Below are 21,761 nucleotides of genomic sequence, written 5' to 3' on the forward strand. Positions count from 1 at the left end.
GTCTGAATCATCTAATCTTTCCCCATCTCTCCAAATCAATTCGGAGATTAAAGGGTATCCTGATTCGATTTGGATTCAGAAATTCAGCCAGTGAATCAGTGACCAAAGCTTTGCACAGCCCAAATGTATATTCCTGGTGCTGAGGTTGTTCTGTATCCAGAAACCAGCACTTACTTTGAAACACAGCATAAAATTAAAAACATTTTTTATTGTTACCTGAAAATCAAAACAGACCACATATAGTAGGACAGGAAATAAAAGAGATGTTTAGGTATGTCTTTAGTGCTAAAACCTTTCACCTCACTCCCATGAGAAGTCCTATTTTCTTCAATTGATAAATAGTCCAATACATAAAACATGTGGAATGGGTACAGTAGGAGTAGTATCACTGGCTTCACACCTAATTTGGAGTAACCATTTCAAGGCTTATTGAATAGCCAGTCAGGTTTGCCATTCAGGGTTTGCCAAAAAGATGCAAAGTATGGATTTATTATTTTTGCAATATGGGCACTAGTCTCATAATTAAAATGAGACCAAATTCATGTCACATGAACCATAAAACATCTATCAGTTGTTAACGACTTTTGAACAACAAACCTATCATAGATTTGAACCAACAAGAACGGTGAAAGGTTTTGATCACCAATCTTTGAGACAGATTCCTCCATGTACACTGGTTTTGAGCTGAAAAATTCTGCAGGGATTTTTATTTTAAGATACAAGTCATCATGGTTATGTAATCCCTGTAAAGATACACATAACATTAAAACATGGCTTCATCTTGCCTTCAGGACGTGATCCTTGGTCTTGCATAAATAACTACCGTTTCTTGATGGGTACCTCTAATTAAAGGCTTTATCATTAGAAAGAAATAAAATGAAATAAAACCATACGCTTACTTAACCTAAATCCTGCTTATTCCCATGTACCAACATCTTAAAACTGCATAAATAAATATTGCTGCTACAAACAAACCATTCTCTCTTCTATTTTAGTTTTAAGGGCTGCGAAGTTGATTGCTATACACAGCTTTCACCTCCTGAGAGTTTGAGGTGTTAATTAGCTTCTGCTCTGAAAAAGAGCACGAGAAAGAGGCTGACTCTGGTTTTGAAATCTATTTAAAGGGGAAAACTTTGAAGAAAATATCCCACCTTGACTGCATTTCTGGTTGTGCTTTTAACTGATGATGTGCAGCTTGCTGGGGTTGTTGGCACTGTGTTTGGGGTGAAGCCAGCACCTGTTGTGGTTGTGGTTGTGGATGCTGCTGCTGCACCCCAATCTGGCACTGAGATGGAGGTCCTGCTTGCTGAGATACTGCAGAAGGTTGCTGGGATGGATGGTGCTGCGGATGCTGTTTCTGTGGCTGCTGCTGCTGCTGCTTGTATCGGGACAGACTGAAGAAAAGACCTAAAATGGCCTTTAGATTCCCATTCCTGATTTCTGTAAGGCAAATTTAAAGTTACTCATCAAGCACTGATATAGATTTTTCTTACAATACAACTCATTTCCATCCTCACACTCTTCTTTAGGCTGCCTGAACTTAATTCCTTTAGGATACAGCAGACTTTCTGCAAACCTGATTAGCATCACAGCTGATTAACATTGGACACCAACCACAAAGTAAACTAGTTATTTCTCCCTTGAAGTGATTGCAGTGAATGTATTAGAAATGAAAGTCATCTGGTGAGCTGGTACACTTTAACAGAAAACTCCTTCAAGTCAAAAATTGTAAAAGTAAAAAACAAATATGACATATCATCATCTTGCAAACAATTTGCTAGCAGTCAACTGTATTCAGACTTGGTTTATTAAGAACAGCATTAATGTCACAAAATCCACTAGTCAAAACTGAGAAACTGCTGCCAAAATTAGGGCTCTCTGTGCAACTTTCAATCATCCCTCATTTGGTGTATGAGTTGCAATGCAGTCTTTAATAACATGCTCATATACTATTTCCCCCTCCCTATTCTTTTAACATAATTGTATTAAAACAAAATAGGCTATGTAACATTCAGGAATGCAAACGCTTACAAACCCATTATGATACTGTTGTATATGATGTGTGTGTATCAGGCCCTTATTGCCTTGTGACAGTGCCAAACTGATAGATATCTGGGTTAAAAAGAGTGATATTATATTTCTTATTCAAATATATGTTAGGTGTTCATAATGGAAATAAGTTAAACTAAAATAATGAAAACAATATAAAGCTATTTAATGCATTCTGCACATTTAGTCTGAATACCATCCACTTTAAAAAAGTAACCTGTATTAAAAGCATCCCTATCATGTGGCATTGTTCTAATGTCCATGTGCTTTTTTAATATGGATGGAAATTTTATGGACACTATATAGAGCATATGAACTAAGAGTAACTGATGACACCAGTAAATTGCCTTCATCCTTGCATACTAGCACTAGAGAAGAATAAGGTTTTTACTATACTTAGTGGGGTTTCCAGATATGCCATGGAGACAGAGACCAGAATCATGGGTTCTACCCTTGGTGGTGGATGGGAGCTTGTTCTAGTAAGCATAGACTTTTCCATACTAACTTCCCAAATGAAAACCCTTCTGCCCTATACCTTTCCAATCCTACCCTATCACTCCATCACAGTCATCTTTCTTCTCAACTAGCCCCTCTTAGTCCTGTTTACAGTATTCTGATCCTAAATCGAGGTCTTATAAACAGCAAATCCTAATCTCACCACTCCAGACTACTGGTGCTCCCCACGTACCTGCAGTTCCATCCCATCCACCTGGCCCAGCACACCCTGCCCACAGGGGTCCCGGGCTGGTCTCCATGGAGACCCTACCCACCTCCTGTTCTGTCCACCAACCATGGCAGTGGGTGCAGGGTGGATGGGCCAGGTCCAGCAGTGGCAGTGACACAGTCAGCGGTAGCTGGAAGAAGCAGTGGCAGTGGCACAGGCAGCAGTAGCTGGAAGGAGCCACCATTGAGAGGGCTACTTGGAAGCTGAGCCCTCTCAATGGCAAAACCAGCCACATACACCACGACCCATGCTTCCCGCTGCACCTGGGCTTGGCAGGGCCGAGAAACCCACTGCAGGCTGGATAAAATTCCTTGGCAGGCTGGATTCAGCTTGCAGGCCATATTTTGCCCATCCTTGCCTTAACTGGACATCAGTGACATCTTCCCCCTGTTTTCCAACCCTATTGGCTCCTAGTCCTAATTTCATGCTGTTGGATCTTCATTAAGTCACAATGTATCCTTTTCTCCTACATCTTCTGATCTCAGTTTCACTCCTTACACAGTGAGAGTTTTCTTTCTCTAAATCTTTGCTTCTCAACAGAGCTCTCTGCTCCATTCTCATATCTTTGAGGAATTTAACTGCAAAAGCAAAAATAAAAATTCAGCCTGGTGCGGTTGCATGGCATGGAAGAAAGGCTAAATGGTTAAGTGTAGCAAACATATAAACAGCTGAAAACAAGGTCTTAGTATGGGAAGTATCAAGTATCATTTAATTATAGCCATGCTATGTGATAAACAATTTTGAATGAGTGCCTATTGTTGCATGCTTTCTTATCAGAAGAGAAACCCAATTTTAATTCTTTACTGAAAATAACAAAGCAAATAAAAAGCAAAACAAAGACGAAAGAGAAGTTCTTCTGTACTTTGATAATATTTGTATATTGTCTATAATTTTCCTAAGTAAAATCTAAAGCAGATACAGGAAAAATTATACCGACACTGGATGCAATCCTGATTTCATTCAATTGAAAGGGCAAAAAATAAAACCTTCCTCTGACTTCACAGTGAGAAGTTTCTGGCTCTTTAAGAATATGAAAAGTATTTCAAACAGGCCTTTGAGATGCACTATTAGTTTTCTTATCTTAAAAGATGGACTGAGATAATTTACCTGGGGATTTGCCACTGGACTTTGTACATAAAGAGTACTTCAACCTCACTACACTCTGCCAATTAGTACCGTCTGAATTACTTCCTCTTTGAATTCCCCTTCTGTCCTATGAGCCATTTTAAACATGTGCATTGATTTATGAGAGTAGAAGTGCATAACCCACTCATTTTCATTTTGGCCACCAAAAAAAGCTTTAGTTGTTTATTTTTTTATATTTATGAAGCAAATGCTGCCAGATGATCTGGTTTCAGGAGAAACCAGGATTTAGTTTTTAAAGAAACCATCCCAACCAGCTGATTGGAAACTTCCATGCTATGAGGTTTCTGCTATTACTTATTGCTCTCACTGCTTTGACTTCCAATTTTGAAGGCTGCCCAATCTCCTCTCTTTCTTGACATAGAAAGTATGCTAGATTTAGTGAGAATAGGGAATGCCACACAAAGTTCACTCAAGCAGCTAAGAAATATCTGACAGGAAGAGATATAGGGGAAAGAAAACATGCAGGATATTTTATTGGGGTAACACTGGTCTCTGATTACATGGACATTCACAAATGAAACATCAGAACTTTATTGCAGCACTTGAAAACTGCATAAAGCTCCTTGCTACACATGAACTTAAAGACTGAAGAAATACAAGCAAAAAAAAGTAGACCTATTCTTGGAGCTATCCCTTGAATTTATGTAAAGAGCATAATTTATGCACAATGCCCTAGAGTATCTGGCAAAGTAGGAACAAAACAAGATAATAAAGATCAGAATAGGCCAGCCATACATTTATGTAGGAACATTTTGCAACCCTACCCCGGAACAAATATTCAGGTCCACAGCATGATCCTGATTTCCTGGCAGAGAATGGGACAGCCATATAGAGAACACATTTAAGGACTGTGGAATAGTAGACTGAGGCTCATGTCCCTTTCCACAAGTTTTATATGGCAGGCAGCTGCATCCAGGCCTTCTTAGTTGTAGGGTAAGCAAATCATCAAGTCCGACCCCCTGCCATGGCAGGAAAAAGTACTGGGGTCAAATGAACCCAGCAAGGTGTTCATCTGCCTCCTCTTAAAGACCCCCAGGGTAGGAGCCAGCACCACTTTGCTTGGAAGTTGGTTCCAGATCCTAGCCACCCTGACAGTGAAGTAGCGCCTCCTGATGTCTAGTCTGAATCTACCCTCTGCCACCTTGTGACTGTTATTTCTAGTCACTCCTGGTAGTGCTCGGGGGAACAGTGACTCCCCCAATGCCTGCTGGTCCCCTCTGACTAGTTTGTAACACGCCACTAGATCCCCCCTCAGCCTTCTCTTGTGGAGGCTGAACAGGTTCAGGTCCCATAGCCCCTCCTCATAGGGCCTGCCCTGCTGCACCCTGATCATGCGAGTGGCCCTCCTCTGGACCCTCTCCATGTTGTCCACATCCCACCTGAAGTGCGGCGCCCAGAACTGGACACAGTACTCCAACTGCGGCCTGACAAGTGTTGCATAGAGGGGGAGGATCACCTCCTTGAACCTGCTTGAGATGCATCTGTAGATGCATGACAAGGTATGGTTGGCCTACCTGACTGCATCCCCACACTGCCGGCCCATGTTCATCTTGGCATCAGTGATGACTCCAAGATCCTTTTCCGCCTCTGTACTGACAAGAAGGGAGTTCCCCAGACTGTAGGTATGCTGCTGGTTCTTCCTCCCCAGCTGCAGCACCTTGCACTTGTCAGTGTTGGTTGCCCCTAAGCATAACCTCCCCCGCTGGCCCCTCATGGACATGTGCCAGAGTAATTCTCTCAAAAAGCTTACCCAGAATCAAGGTAAGACTAACTGGCCTGTAGTTTCCCGGATCCTCCTTCCTCCCTTTTTTGAAGATGGGAACCACACTGGCCCTCTTCCAGTCCTCTGGCACCACACCAGAGCACCATGAGTGCTCATAAAACCATGCCAGGGGTCCCACAATGACCTCAGCTAATTCCCTCAGCACTCTGGGGTGGAGATCGTCCGGACCAGCTGATTTAAATACGGCCAGTCCCTCCAGAAGTTCCCTGACTAGATCCTCACTGACCCTTGGCCTGGGTGCGACTCCCCTGGGGCCTGAGGGGGGTCCCGGTGGGGGGCGGCTGATCTGGTCCCTGCTCAGGAAAATGGAGGCAAAGAAGTTGTTAAATAGGTTAGCTTTGTCATCTGGTGTACAACCAGATTTCCTAGAGTGTCTTGCAGGGGCCCCACATTACCCAGTACCTTCTTTTTGCCCCTTATGTATTTAAAAAAGGACTTCTTGTTGTCCTTGATCCGAGTAGCTAGTCCCAGTTCCATCTCCTCCATGATTCGGAGGACAAATCATGATCTGCAAGAGAAGGATCCTACCTCTTAAGTTACTGGTGGGCAGTAATTAAAGCCCAAAAAAGAGAGAAAATAGAGGCAGGGCAATACATGTCAGCATTTATTACTTACCTCGATCAATATATATTTCTTATACTTGCTGACATAAGGGGAGATTTTTTGAACCCCTTGGAAAACCAGAGAGTCTGTCTGCTTTCACCGACCAGGGAACCTTAAGGGTTGGGTGGACTGTATGCAAGAGTATACACAAGGGAAAGGATGCATCTCAACCACTTAGGAGGAGGTCCTCAGCAGCCCATGGGCTGAGGGCAGGGGTAGGCAAAGTCCTGCCCACAGACCACATTGGGCCCATGGGGGACTCCATTTCTCAGTAGCCCCTCTGATGGCAGCTCCTTCTGGCCACTGCTGCCAGACCCAGCCCTGCTGCACAGGCACCCTAACCCATCCACTCTGCACCCACTGCCAGGGGTGGGATCTGCAGAGGAAGGGTGTGCAGTCAGGAGGCTGGGATAAGGTTGCAGCCCATGGCATGAGCGGTGGGTGGGGCCCAGGAAGACCCCAGGATCTTAGTGGGGCCAGGGCCAGGACAGAGCCACAATCTGCTGCCTGGACACCCTTGTGATAAGTGTGGGATCCACAGGCGGGGTTTGCAGGTAGTGGATCGTGGCTCTTCCCTGGCTCTGGCCCCAAGCTGTGACCACCACAGGATCCCAGCTCAGGCCCTGCAGCAGCTCCACAACCCAGTGCAGCTTCCCACCCAGCTGCATGGCCTGCATGCACCACTCGCAACCAGTCTTCATGGAGACCCCATAAGCAGCAGCGCTGTAACAGTACAAGGCCATAACAGCACAGGGCCAAGGCCAGGGCTGGACCAGCCTATGCTGTTACGGCCCCACTGCTTCCAGGGTCTCTATGGAGACTGGCCAGGGCAGAGGCTGTTAGGAAATAGAGTCTGGTCAGATCTGCCATTTTGCCCACCCCTGGACGGTGTATTTGGGCTGCAGTGTCCTAATTCCCTGAAGAGGTAAGAGACAGAAAGCTTCTGACCAGGAAGCATGCTAGAGAGGCCCACTTCTGAAACCTACTCAGGCCAAGGAAAATTTGGGAGCACATAAGCCAACTTGGTGGGAACCAAACACAATAGCTCAGTGAGTGTTCAAGGCTTTACCAGGGATGTGCAATACCAGTTCTGGAAACAATTCTGACTCTGATTAGAACTCTATGGCAGTCAAAGAGAAAGAAAATAGAAAGGATTACATTTCTATCTTGGAAACTGTAAGCTACAATTGAGCTGCAAGTAGGGTTGGAACGTTGCTGTAGCCACAAATTGTCCTTAAAGTTATATAGCTACAGATGCATGATATTCAGCCATGAAGCAAAATATAGATTCTAGTGAAGAAGAGATTGTATGAAAATCTAGTACAGTAGTTCTTAACCTTTTTAGACATAAGGCATTCATGATTAGATTCAAGGCATGCCTTGTTAGACTTAAGCCATGCTTTGGAAAAGTATGCTCTTAGTTTTCATTTTTTGACAATAAAAAAATTATAGAGCATTTTTTCTGTTGCAAAGAACTCAAAATGCCACAACTGAGATTATTCTTCTGTAGATTCTTCTTTGAAATCATTGGGTTTGTCTTATGAATCATTTTTGCACTTGCACACCTAATGTTGCATAGCATGCCACGAGACTCTGGTTGAAATCGCTGGTGTATTAAGATGTTATCTTTCAATGCTTTATGATTTTACAATATGCTGGACTAATTTCTTTCCAGAAAACACGTTAATTTAGAGACAACTAAGGTGTTACCTACAAAGAACATTGTACTTCCCACCATGCATAATCTGACTGTATCTAATCTGAAAAACCTTGGCAGTGAGAAATACAGTGGAAAACACAGGGACATGGGTTTGCAAATGCCCAAGATCTGCCTCTGTATGGGTCCAAGGAATAGCATAGGCATGGATACAAAGCTAAAGCTGATTGGTAGGGCTGTGCGAAGCTTCAGTAGCCGACTCAATTCGGAGGAGATGTGGCCCGATTCAGTGACCAAATCTCTTAATCCAAATCAAATCAAGAGACCAATTAAAAGGTCTGAATTGAATTGGAAGCCTCAGCGCTGCTTCAGAGATTCAGCCATGGATTAAACAGGCAGCAGGCCTTGCCACATTGGACAGGACATGGCTACCTCTAGCTGGTAAGTCCATTGTGGTGGGCAGAGGGGGGAGGAAAGGGGTGGGGGGGGGCCACAAATCAATGGCCCCACAGTGAGAAAGGGATTGGGGCTGGGGCTGGGATAGGCTGTACAACCTGGGGGCAGGGTGGCAGATCAACACCGCCACAGTGAGGGAGGGATTGGGGCTGGGGCTGGGGCAAGTGCTGCCAAGGGAGGAGGTGGGGCAGCTCACGCCACTGTGCACCACTGGTCTGGGAGCTGCTCATGTGGCAGCTTGTCCAGCAGCTCTCGCCGGTGCTCCCAGCACAGGAGGACATGGGGTGGGGGCATGTGGCCCAGAATCTGTGCAGGGCGGGCAGGTCTAGGGCTGCGCTGGACAGAAGGCAGAAGGCACTGGGAGTGTGGGCTATGCCCCCCTGCTCCTCACCCAGCCAGTGTGGGGCCAGTGCAAGACTGAGCCACCAAGCTGCCTCTGGACAAGTGGCACGCAGTGGCAGGAGCTGGTCTGGCCTCTCCACACCTAAAGGACAAGCAGCAGCTTCACCCTGGCTGAGTGACCAGTGGCAGGGCACAATGGCAGGGTGTGCCTCCAGATCGGGGCAGGGTAGGCAGTAGAGCAGGGTCTATGGGGGGCTGCAGTGAGTTTTTGGGTGGCACATGTGCCCCCTCCCATGCTTTGCTGCTGGCTGCCCAGCTGGGGAGAAGCTGCTGCTCATCTATGAGGTGTGGGGAGTCTGGGCCAGGTCCCGCTGTTGCACACTGCTTGTCTGCAGGCAGCACAGGGGCTCAGTCTCGAGCCAGCCCTACTCATGCTGGGCTAGTGGTGGGTGGGCAGAGTCCCTGCTTCCAGTGCCTTCCGCCTTTTGCCTGGCACAGCCCTGACCCTGACCACTCTGGGAAGATCCTGGGGCACATGCCCCCACCCTATGCCCTACCGGACCAGTGGCAGGAGTAGCAGTGAGAGCTGCTGAACAAGCTGCCACACAAGCAGCTCCTGTATTGAGAGCATGTAGCGGTGTGAACCACCCCACCCCCTCTTTGGCCAGGGCAATACTCTGGGCAGCAAGCCTCCGCTGCCTGGCTGTACTCTGTGGGGTGGGCAGAGCCAGGGCTGCACTCCAGATGGCTAGTGCCAGCCACAGACTGGTGCGCAGCCCTGGCTCTGCCTGTCCCACAGAGCATAGCCTGGCAGCGGGGGCTAGCCACCCAGAGCACAGCCCTGGCACCATATGCCCTGCAGAGCACAGCCCGGCAGCGGGCAGCTGGGGCTAGCCTCTCAGAGTGCATCCCGGCCCAGCCTGCCCCACACAGATCCAGGGGCACATGCCTACTCCCATGCCCTCCCAAACCAGTGGTGTACAACAGCACACAGTGGTGGGAGCCCCCCTCCCCAAGTCCCAGCTGGGCAGTTTGTCCCAGCCCTAACCCCCTCCCTTGCTGTGGGGATGTTGATCTGTCCCCCACCCCCATGTCCTTTCCCTCCCCACCCCGCCCACCACAACAGACTTACCAGCTAGAGGCAGCTGTGTCTGGCATCAAGGACTGCTGCCTGTTTAGTCTATGGCCGAATCTCCGAAGCAGTGCTGAATCTTTGGATCTGATTCAGCCAAATCAAATCAGGACAATGATTCAATTCACCAGATCAAATTACTGTCCCTCCAAATCGGCCGAATCTGAAGTGAATGCTTGCTGCTTAGCACAGGCCTACTGACTGTATGTCTAAAGGCAAAGCAGTAGTCAAAAAAGTAGACAAAAGTTGTCCCATATGTGTGTGGAAAGTTCCCTTTATTAAACTTATACCCTTGGGAAGGGACTGTATTTTTGCACAGTGTGTAGCGTAGTGTGGTTCTGGTCCAGAACTAGGGATTCTAGGAGCTATCACTTGTACAAATATGCAGATGGCAGAACCCATTTATTTAATCAGAGCTGTACTACACTAGATAGTGCCAAATTATTTCAGTACATTGTCAAATGCAAATTCTGCTTTGTCCTGGTAAACCTCTCCATAATAGTTAGGTTGTTTATAAAAAAGAAATTCAAGTTTTAGAGTCCCAGAGAGGGATTCAGTTTATATTTCCACTCTGAAGGGATTATAAGCTTCTACTTCTTTTGAGGGATTTGCAAAGGGAGCATATAAAATTATATGTGACCCAGTGGATCTTGGCAACCAGCATAGAAACATTTTACTGCAAGGGTGGGCAAAATAGGTGGGCAATTCTATCCAGCCCATGGGGCCCCTAAAATTTAGAAAATTAATTATTATCTCCTCCTGGCTGTTTGTCAAAGATGACAAGGTCCCAGCGACAGCAGGACCCAGGAGAAGCCGGCGGCAGAACCCAGAAGCACTGCACCATGTGGTTCTGGCCATGCAGCCGGGAACCGTACACTGCTGGCCAGGCCAGGCTGACTCCTGTAGCACGTTGTTCCCAGATGCGTGGCCAGGACCGCATAACGCAGCAGGAGCCAGCTGGGAACCATGGGGCCAGGCCAGGCCAGCTCCTACTGTGTCTTTCAGTTCTAGCCATTCAGCCGGGAACTGCATGCTGCCAGAATGACCAATGGGGGCACATCCACACAAGCGCACACATTCCTCTTGCAGCATCTCAAAACCCTTTGAAATGCTGCAATAGACACATGTGGGAGCGAGAAAACATTTCCCACGCTGAAAATGTGTACCCACACACCCCCTTGCATCACCATACACATGCATCCATACCCCCCATGCACACCCCATACTCCTTCACACATCCCAGCCATATTCCCCCTCCACACACACCAAAACCCCCCATCTACCCTCCCCCCAAACACTCACAGCCCCCCAGAAATCCCATACTCACCCACAAATCCATACATACCCACAGCCCCACAACACACACTCTCCCCCAAACCCCACATACACACATACCACACATACCCCCCCCACAAACCCTGTACCCACCCACCCATACTCTTCCATTCCCCCCTACAATATACAAAAGTAAGACTTCATTTTAAGCTATTGTGCAATCACCTCTATGTGCACTACACAAATACATATAAATCAGGAAAAAATATTTCTTGAAATCAGATTAATGTATGTTGCTTGATTTTTAGACTATAATTTGTTTCTTCCCCAGTTCTACGATGGCAAACTCCCTAGCCAAAAGAAGTACTTTCAGGGGCAAGGGGAGAGACTTCTGGTGGCAAAGGTCAGGTGTTAGGAGGCTTGACTTCCAGTTCCAAGATGGAACCAAGGGGCAGGGCACCTGTCAAGGGGCAGGGCTACCCTTGTGGCTTTCAACACCTCACCAAAACTTGTTAAGCGGCCCTCCAGCTGAAATAATTGCTCACACCTACCTAACTGGCTGGCTTGGTAATGGTACTGTTTAATAATGCAGGTGTTCTCAAACTGTGGGTTGCAACCCCCTGGCAACTTAAAAGGCGGCTGCAAATTCTCTTCTCTCCCTAGAAGTGGTGACACAGAGAACGGGGCCGACACCGCCATTGAGCACTCTGTGTCACCGCCATGCACTGTGCCCACTTCCCCACAGCCAAGTCTGGGCTGCTGGCGGCTGGGAACACACCTGCCCTCCACTCGTCTACCGGCCAGACTTGGATGTGGGGAAGTGGCAAGCAACACATGGTGGCCGCATGGAGTGCTCAATGGCAGTGGGGCCCTGAGCCGCACACCACCACTTCCAGGGAGGGAAGAGAAGTTTGCAACCCTCTTGTCATGGTATCAAAAAGTTTGCGAACCCCTGGTTTAATGGGTTCCATGTCCTTTCTGCTTTTTTTTTTTTTTTTAATAAGATCCTCATTTTCCATGATAGTTAATGAGTGTGTCCCAGAGTAGGATTTTAAACAATATGGCATTTAAGACTCAAAATTTCAGTCTATGGAATATGTTGCATTTTTCTATTAACAGTTAATCTTTCAAAGTAGCAGCCATTACTAGTATCCCCCTCTAACTCCCGTGGGATAGGCACTGCTATATCTTTGGGAACAGAGAAGTCATGCTGTGAAAGGCATCAGTAAATAGTGAGATCACAAGGTACTCCCAGCAGGACACGAGTTATCTGGTAGGAGTGGCTTACAGGTATCTATGACGTGATTTGTTTGCCCTAGATATGTTACTCTGCAAACTTTGCACACTAAGTTTTCTTCGGGCCTCAGTCACTATCTGTCAGAAATTATGAAGCATGCTAACAAATTCACACAAGGTGAAACAAAGATAGAAATATGTATGTGTCTTATCAAGGTCAAGAATTAGTGTTAATTATAGAACGGCAGACAGGTTTACATTTTCTCTTTGGTTATTGCAGTGCTTCCACTGTAGATTTATTAGGCCAAATCCCCTAATTTACCCATCATGGATGGGGAGCCCCATTGATTTCAGGAGAGCTACACAGACAAGTCAGCCAGTCAGTATTTGATCAGCATGGATCCTGGTTTTCTCTGATTTAAAAAAAATCCCCAATTTTCAGTGGAAAAAGTAACCCCAAATCCACATTGTTCCATGATTTAAATGAAATGCCACTAATATGCAGACATATATATAGTGTTGTTTCATTTTAGTCACAAAAAATGTGGATTTGGGGTTACTTTTTTAACCATAAACTGGAGATTTTTTTAAATTCAGAGAAAACCAGGGTCCTTGTTGATCAGTTAACCTAAAGCTCCTTTTGGGAGGATAAAAAATTATGTCTGAATCCAAATTAAGGCATTAAGTAGGAAAGGATTGTTTATGTTGAGCCAACTGTTCTAGAATCACCTGAGAACATCCCATGTATTAATGACTCATTCATGGGTGGATCCAGGATTTTGTCATTTGCACTGCAAAGGTGGCTGCATCCCTTGCTCTCACCCCCACCACAAACACCAGGTCAGGCAGACTGCATTGTATAAATTGCAGTGAGGGACTTTTTTAAGGTCCCTCAATCAGGTAAACATTTTCCTTCCCCCTTCCCTTTCCCTCCATGTTCAACAGTACATTTCTATCCCTAGTCAGCTAGAGATAGTGGCAATAGCAGGTGCGTTCCTTTTCCCCCGAGTCTTCTCCTGGGCTGGCAGAGAAAACAGAGGGACCAGACAGGGACCAGAGAGGACCCGCCCATTGCTGCCTCTGTCCCTGGCTGAGCTCGGCTCTGCACAGACCCCAACTGGAGCAGGCAGAAGCAGCTTTGGAACTCCCCGCTTCTCCCCCATGGGACAACCTGAGACAGCACCAGTGATGTGTAGGGGTGTGGGGGAGAAGGAGATGTGCCATTGAGCATGGAGGGGAAGGGAAGGGGGTTTCTTACGTACTTTGAGGATTTAAAATAAAAATGTCCCTGGCCACTTCTCCCATCGTATGTTCAACTGAAATGGCATTCATCTGGCACCATTCCACCCCTACTTCCAATCCACCCCTGGACCCACTGCCTTGTTTTCTGCAATTATATACAGCGTTAAACCTACATTTTAAAGTGCCACTGCAATGGGGGAGAGCATCACCCAGTTTTCTCTGACTGCAAGTGAAAGAGAGGGTGTCTGGGAGTCAAACAAGGGAGTCATTCAGATCTTTCCAAATCTCCAAAAGATCACTGTTGCTTTGAAGCATTAGAAAGCAAAGAGAAGATAGGATATCCTAGCTTACACCAGTACTCTAACCTCTTTGCAGTATCTGCAAGGCTGAGACGTGTTATATGAACAGTGCAACACTTGACAGCCATTTATATTTAGTGTAATGCTATACCTTTGTTAAGATACTTGAACTTATAGTACATGCATAATATTTACATACATAACAATGTTTCCAGTGTAGGCTATCTATTTTAGCGGTGTCATTTATTTGCAGCAGGAGATGGTGTGTTTCAGCTAAGCTACAGGGGTCATCATCCATAAAAATCTTCTGCTCCCAGGCAGAACCTAGTAAGGCTGAAGTGCTGTGAATAGAAACTGTTCAGTAGCAAACACTGAAATGAGCAGTATTATATTAAATATGACTTAATAAATACAGGAGGAAGGAATTATTTGAGGCATCTACTACCTCACTGAAAATCCATGCTATGAAACAGGAAATAATCTGTAAGCACTTAACTGGCGATGAGAATGTTTTCACTATAGCATCATTTATCTTTTTACCAGTTAGCCTGCAAGGTACTACCCAGCCTTCAGCATTTATGTTAAAGATCTTCCCTTCAACCAAAACCAGTTGTCCTTCTTCACCCTCAGGGTGCCAAATGGTATCTGTTCTTTTACAGATAATAATCTTTTCCTAAAGGGAAATTCTTCTCACATACATATTAAATGTAAAGTGCATGCCTCACATTATCAGCCTACTTGGCAATATAGTATAACCCAAAACGGATGAACTCTTATCCATCAACTAACTAGATTTTCTCACTTAAATATCTATGGGTAGCAGGAAGGGGAATACTCTGAGAAACCATCAAGCACTGAACTTCAGGCATAACAAACCAGTTAGTCTTTTACTAAGAGTGTGAGACAGCTAGAAACCACATACAATTATCTCTTTGGCATGAAGAGCTGGGATTCCCCAATGCTGTGCTTACAGTCAGGAGCTCCCAGCTGCTGGCAACAAGGCAGAGAAAGCCAAGACAGAAAGCCTTTCCTCTTCTAACTGAAAGGGCTTGTTGATCTTATATTTATGAACGTGTCAGTTCACCTGATCAGACAGGCTTTCATATCTACTGTGTTTTTATGTATGTTGGCAAGAGCTCAGAGAAAGAAATCTTAGCTTTATACCCAGGTAAATCAATTCTCCAAATGGAAGAAAAAATATGCACGATTTGCAAAATGTCCAGCTTCTCAAATCACATTTGACAACAAAGTCAAGAAATCAAACCCACAAAGTATTCTCACCTGAACTTGCAAATCCAATTACTTGTTCTGAGAAATACTGAGGAAGGTGTAACATAATATATTGAGAGTCAGAGTTAACTGCCACTTCCTCAGATTGCTGGCACTCAACTGCTTTTCCAAACATACTTAAGCGAAAGTATGTGAAATCAAGTGCTGAATTAGACTTAAAAGCCTATTAAATTTTGTTTGATCCCTTTTGAACACTCATTAGTTCTATGCCTTCTTAACAGGAGTGGGAGAGAGAACGAGAGAGAATACACTACGTAACAACGAGAGCATGAAGGGACTTCTCAGTTTGGAGAGTGAATAGCTACTCATATAACACCACTGATGACTGGTAGACTTAATAGAAGGCCTGATTCAATTTACATTTTACTGTTACACAAATTTAGAGGCATATTTTAAAAATCTACCTAAAGAAAATGAAAAAGCAGAAACTCTCCTTTGCATAAAACAGAACGAAAAAATAAACAATGAGGAACTAGTGCTATCTCTCAATAAGGAACACAATATATTCAGATGTACAGTGTGTGTGTGTACACACACACCAGTAAAAAACACTTTTTAAAGAAATACAGTTGGTGATTCTACTACAAACAGAAATACTAAAAACTATTTTTAAACAAAGAAGATAGCTTAACCTGCTAAATCTGTGTTTCCCCACAGTTCAAAAATATTTGGATGAAGTCTTCAGCTTCAGGTCCATTTCTAGTTTAAAAAATTGCTGTTATACGAAGTGTTTATAATAGTTTTAATTTTAAATTCTAAACACTGATTCATCAGCACAATTGATGACACAGCTTGTTATTAATGTGGCAAAAAATATAGGTTATGATCCTATGAGTACAGATGTACAAGACTTGATCTACTACAGGAGGACAACTTCACTTGCCTAATTTTGCAACATGTGTTTACAAGACACAGCCATATATGGGTTTTTTTTGTTTCTTTATATCTATAATTTTCACATGCTACCATATTTAGGATATAATTTGCCTTTGTCATGACCATAGCCATATAATTTTTGTTTTCCACAGTGTAATTTGTAGAGCTCAGTTGCAATATTTCTGATCTTGCCTTTTTTTTAGAAAGTTTAGAAGTCCTAAACTTCTCGCCATTTATTTGTACAATTAATTAGTCAACTGTACTTAGCCTAGACTTATATTATACTCACCTTTTACAGAGATATGGTAAAAACATAGGGAAAAAAAACAGAGGCACAAGTTAAAGTCATTTGTATTAGTCATAGTTTCGTATTTTATCTCCAGTGTAAAGCCCCTCATTATAAAGTACATTTGCTAATGACAGATTGACTCACCTTCTGCTGAAAGACCCTGTATGTTAATTCCCTTGGCAGCCAAGAAACTCAGGCATGCATCTATGTTTTCAATCTAAGCAAGAAAAGAGACAAAAGAATATGCATTGTAGTAAATGTTTGCTTTCAATTTATTGCATGCAACCTTTGTATCACAGGAATAGCTTCTTTGTTCATTGCTCTGGAAAGACATTTTTAATGCTGGAACCATAACAACATGAAAACTAAGTTACTTAGGTGATCAATATTGTGTTGGTCATAGCACAGTATTGTTTGTACTTGCATGAGGCGGGTTATTTAATATTTTAACCCTGAAAGATGATCGCTGCATGTTGGTAAAGGGTCAAAAATAACATGCAGGGTTTTTATCCTACGACGATCGTAACAACCACAATACTGAAAATAAACACAGATGCCAAATTTGCTTGTGGAGAAGAAATATTATCGCTTGCTCTTAAGCAGGCAGCTGGCAGAAGTTTCCAGCCACAGAGGCAGTAAAATATAAGAACGGTAACTAGAAACCCCAGTTGGAATCCAGAAAATGTTTACTCACAAAATTCTCTAGATGTCAGAAATGAAAGACTATTGAAGGATGCAGTGGCTTCTCATTGTGGAGTAAATCCTGCCTCTTTAGTGGGTTCACCATCAAAGAGCAGGATTTTATTTGGCCCCCACACAGGACATGCACAGCCAGCTCTATGGGGATTCCCCACATACTGTTTGGGGTCAGGAGAAGGGAGGGACAGCACCTACTTTGCTTGCCCCTACTTCCTGACAGGTACCTGCTAGAATTGCAAAGATTACTTTACGGGGCTGACATAGCTGCAGTGAAGATACTCTATTTCTGCCCTAGGGTCCAAGAAAATAGAATTCATACCTGGCCTTTTGTCCTCTGGAAATCACCAGCTCCAAATTAATTTACTTAATATTGGTGAGAACATTTGTAAAATAAATATAGCGTAGGTGTTGAGCATGAAAAATGGTCCGAAGCTACCCAACTCAGTCCCTGCTAAAATCAAAGGTAAGCCTTCCACTGATTTCACTAGGGGCAGAGTTAATGATGAGGTACTACAAAAAAAAAAATCTCATTCTTACTCAATTTGCAGTAGGATCTCTTACCTCAAGGAGTGCTGTACAAACAGGAACAACAACACAGTAGCTGCCCCAGGAAAATTCATAGCTTAGGTTTATCCTAAGATACAACAGGTGACAACAAATGGGCGTGGGAGGATAAGGCAGCATAAACAGTAATTTTGCATAATGAAGGTAGGCTCAGCTCAGCACCTGTCTGGCCACTGTCAGGCTTTACAGCAGAGTTAATTCACATGGAGGGATTTCTATGAAGTTTTTTTTTTCCCACACAAAAGACCCTGGTGTAGAATTCAGTCTTTATTTTTGCATTTCTCACACTATGAGAAATCATCAAATAGCAATAGAACCGTGCATCTTAATTAAAGCAATCACTATTCTAAAAAAATAAGACAATAAATAAATAAGTTAATAATATAAAATACTATCCATGCTCAAAGATAGAGCAAATATTGGTCCTTATTGCACCCCAGAGATGTAGTATTACCTCTGTCTTACTGCAGTATTACCCAACAGAAGTGGGTAATACCTGTCACTTCCTCCAACTGCAGTTCTTATATTTTAAAACAAATAAATTATGCCTTTTTATCAGGATATTAACCTACTAGGATTGACCACAGAGCCTTTCCCAGATATTAGCTAGATATATTTTTCCTGTCTGCTAATGAAAGAACAGATTCTATGATTCTCAGATCTTAATGCCCATACCAAGGTCCAGTTCTCAGATATGTCCCTTTAAGTCACAGCATTTCCCTCTTCGATTCTCAATGATTCTCTTGGCTTTCACCATAGTTCCTTTGCTAAGGTGGATTTTCTTTGAAAATTAAGCATCTAAATCCTGCCTAAGTTCTGTGTAGGTGCATACAGAACCAATATGGACCTAGCCCAACCTGGCTTCCTTCTTCCACAATCTTATCCTATACTTGCTGCTCTCTTTTTTTGCCTTAAATTTCTTCTCCCTTCAGACAGGGTAAATTGTAGCAGTATGCTTTATTTCTATAGCAGGCTTCTCACACAGCCAGCTTCCCCTTAAGACCAAGTGCCCATAGCCCTTCTTCCTGCTCTATGTGGTATTCTCCAAACTGACTTCCCCAGAGCACATTCATTCATTTCAGCTTCTGATCCAGACATTGTCACTCCTAGGACTCCCCCGTGACCGAACTCTAAACAGCCTTTTTACATACTGAGCACCACAGTCACCTGAGTAAAATACCTAGCCCCTGTTCCAACTCAACTGCACATCCTCCATCAGGACTTGACATCCTGACATGACCATGACTTGGAACATCCTTTAAATGGGGTAGAGCACCCTGTTATAAAGGCTGCAAGGAGAAGTTTACATAGCCATTATAATACACAGAGAAAATGAGATAATGGATTAGAATGGGATTGCTCAAACCCTGGCCTACAGGCCAGATCCAGCCTACAGCCCTATGTCAACCAGGCCATAGGACTTGCCCCAGGTCTGGAAATTTGACAGCAGAAAAGTGGTGGCACTGTTCCCCCACCACAAACTTTTTAGACCTGTGGGGACCCCCAGGCTCTGTATACTGGATCAGACCACCAGACCCCAGGGCCAAATCCTTACACCATCCCCTAGGAGCCAAACCAAGTGTGGCAGAGGCCAGGAGGGAGCAGAGTCAGGCCCCCAGGCCCATCCCCATGTGCTGGGCAGGAGGGGGCCATGCTGGGTCCCAGGGCCTGTTCCGTGAGCACTGCACATGGAGGGGGGCAGTGTTGGGTCCCGGAGTCCAGTCCTAACATGCAAAGCTCAAACTGACCCATAGACCGGCCCCACCCCACACATCTGGCTCCCAGGGCCAAAAGGCTGAGCACTACTGAATTCGAATTTTACCGTATATGGAAAGGTGGACTGCATGGGAAAAAAGATGGAATGCAAGAAGATGGTAACAGTCAAGAAATCATAAGAAACCAAGTACTGTGAAGACAAGGAAATAGCTGTCCCACATGAAAGAAGAAGGAAGCCATCATGAAATAAAAGACTGGTGACAAAAGGATGCAGAGGAGGTTCTTATGCCAGGAAATAAAACACAGTGATAAGATTTCATTGTTAATATACAATAGAAAGGGACTTGGAAAATACAATAGAAACGCCAAGATGTTGCAAGGACGTGTAACTAATATTATTTGTATGGATCCATAGGTACGTGTGGTGATTTACAAATGGGAAAGGTGCCTGGAAATATAATATGAAAGTTGAGCAATTAATTTTAGTGTGTGGGAAAAGAAAGAAGGAAAAGGTTTAAAGAATTTAAAGGAAATTGTAATATAGAACGTGGGGGTAGATCAACTGAAAGCTAGAGTTAGGAGTACCCAAAGTATTTCTCATGGAATAATTACTTAGTGCTCTACATAAAATGAATTTGTGGTGTCAGTCTAGTTCTAATATAAAAAAGAGAGGTAGTTAGCCAGGCAGTGAACAGGGTAGACTTATAGACTAACTGATTCTTTCTACTATGTCTTCTTACAGGAAGGTGTTTAGATTCCATTTAGCAATCACTCAAGTGTCAAGGGAGGTGCCAGATACTGGATGGGCTTACAGATTGCTCCTACAGCAGGTCACAATGGAAATCATCTTGGTTGGGTATTTGAGGAGACCTCTCTGAAACTGTCCACACTTTTCTAAAAATTAGAAGAGAGGAGGCAATTGGAATGTTTATATTTCAAATAGTGTTTGGTATATAAATAATTATATAACTTATGATGAAACTAAGCTAAAATTTTTTTTTACCTTTCAACGGCATCAAAAACCATGAGGATTACTTATATAGACAGGTCTCCTAACACTGCAAACAGTCCACTAATTTGATCTGTAAAAGGAAGCCTCAAAGGCAGGATTCAGTGCACAATCTGTATTGTATCAACATTAATACACAACGAAAACTAACGACCTTATTTTCTCAAACACAACACGCCACCCACCTCCATTCCTGAATATAATATATGCCCTGTTTTTGAAAGGTAGAATGAAGACAAAAAGATTTTGCCACAGTTATGACTGCGTAGAGCACGGACAGAGCCTAAGGTTCATCTGACTCGCATGCCCTTTCCCACTTCTTAAACGCTGTAACCCTAGCTGCTACTGAAAACTGGTCTCCATATGTAGATCTATGATTTTGAAAAGAGCTAGAATCCCTAAGGTTGTGAAATAGGAAGATAGAGTCTAGGAGAAGCTAGCAGACAGCAAAATTGCACTAAGAAAGGTTAGCTTGATTAGCCGAACGTCAAGATCATTAAAAAGGTGAGACAATCATTAACACACCTGGAATGAAGAACAATTAAGTCAACTGACTCCCTCAGCTGCCTAACTAGTAATGCAACAGCTGCTGTACCGTGAAGCAGGAATCAATGCAGATTGCTTCTATCCCAGGCAGAAAATCAGCAACCTTGCTTAAAACATGCACCCTGGTTTGGGGGGCTGATTTTGGGGGGAAAGGTGTTCCTTGTATGTGAGAAAATACAGTATTAATTGTCTGTGTATACCTTCTACTAGCAAGTTAGTTTGGGTTCAGAATATGAGTATACCATGAAAACATTATGAAAATGAGAAAAATACTTGATTTTAGTAATTTTTTTCCTACATCCTACAGACAGAGTAAATACAGTCTGTTATGAAAACTGTGATGGTATCACTTTTCTAGCTAGGACAATAAACTCCATGTAAATTATCTATGCAAAAATGTGGTGCTACTTCAGCTAGAAACATCTTATTGCATGTACAACAGTGGTAATGCAAAGGATTCTGAAGAGGCCTAATAACAAAAGCACCTAGACATAAATGTCTGGGGGGCTGAACTGAAGTTTCTAAGTAGATCGCAACTGAGTACCAGCTTGTAAAGAGACAGGCCTAATAACAATGCACTGTGCACTGAACACACAGCTGCCTTCTTTTACTATTCAAAAACAAGCAGACACTGAAGCTCTAAGAGCCTTTTCTGAGCCAAGCCCACATATTGTTTAAGCCCTTAAAGCAGACGTGAGAAGGTTGCTGATTTGCTAAAGGGGAGTGTATATTTTATTTTCTTTTTTTTTTGCTGTGCGTCATGACTGGCTCTTGGCAGGCAGTTCTGATTTCTCTTTTCCTCTGCCTCCTGCAGCAAGTAACATGAAC

At 43.8% G+C, this 21,761-nt stretch overlaps 1 protein-coding gene across 4 annotated transcripts in view; it reads right to left on the reverse strand.

Moving 5' to 3' along the window:
- The window catches only part of NAV2 (neuron navigator 2), a 410,342-nt gene that overhangs the window by 229,993 nt on the left and 158,588 nt on the right, over positions 1-21,761 (reverse strand). For all 4 annotated transcript variants that reach the window (XM_090032867.1, XM_090032864.1, XM_090032863.1 and 1 more), the window contains exons 4-5: positions 16,544-16,616; positions 1,152-1,440 (exon numbers count right to left, since the gene is read on the reverse strand). In XM_090032867.1, the coding sequence (XP_089888993.1) occupies positions 1,152-1,440; positions 16,544-16,616 (362 nt within the window). The remainder of the gene's footprint in view (positions 1-1,151; positions 1,441-16,543; positions 16,617-21,761) is intronic.

The sequence above is a fragment of the Crocodylus siamensis genome, chromosome 2 (genome assembly GCF_052110815.1).
Source record: "Crocodylus siamensis isolate JL-2025a chromosome 2, ASM5211081v1, whole genome shotgun sequence".
NCBI classification, from domain to species: Eukaryota; Metazoa; Chordata; order Crocodylia; family Crocodylidae; genus Crocodylus; species Crocodylus siamensis.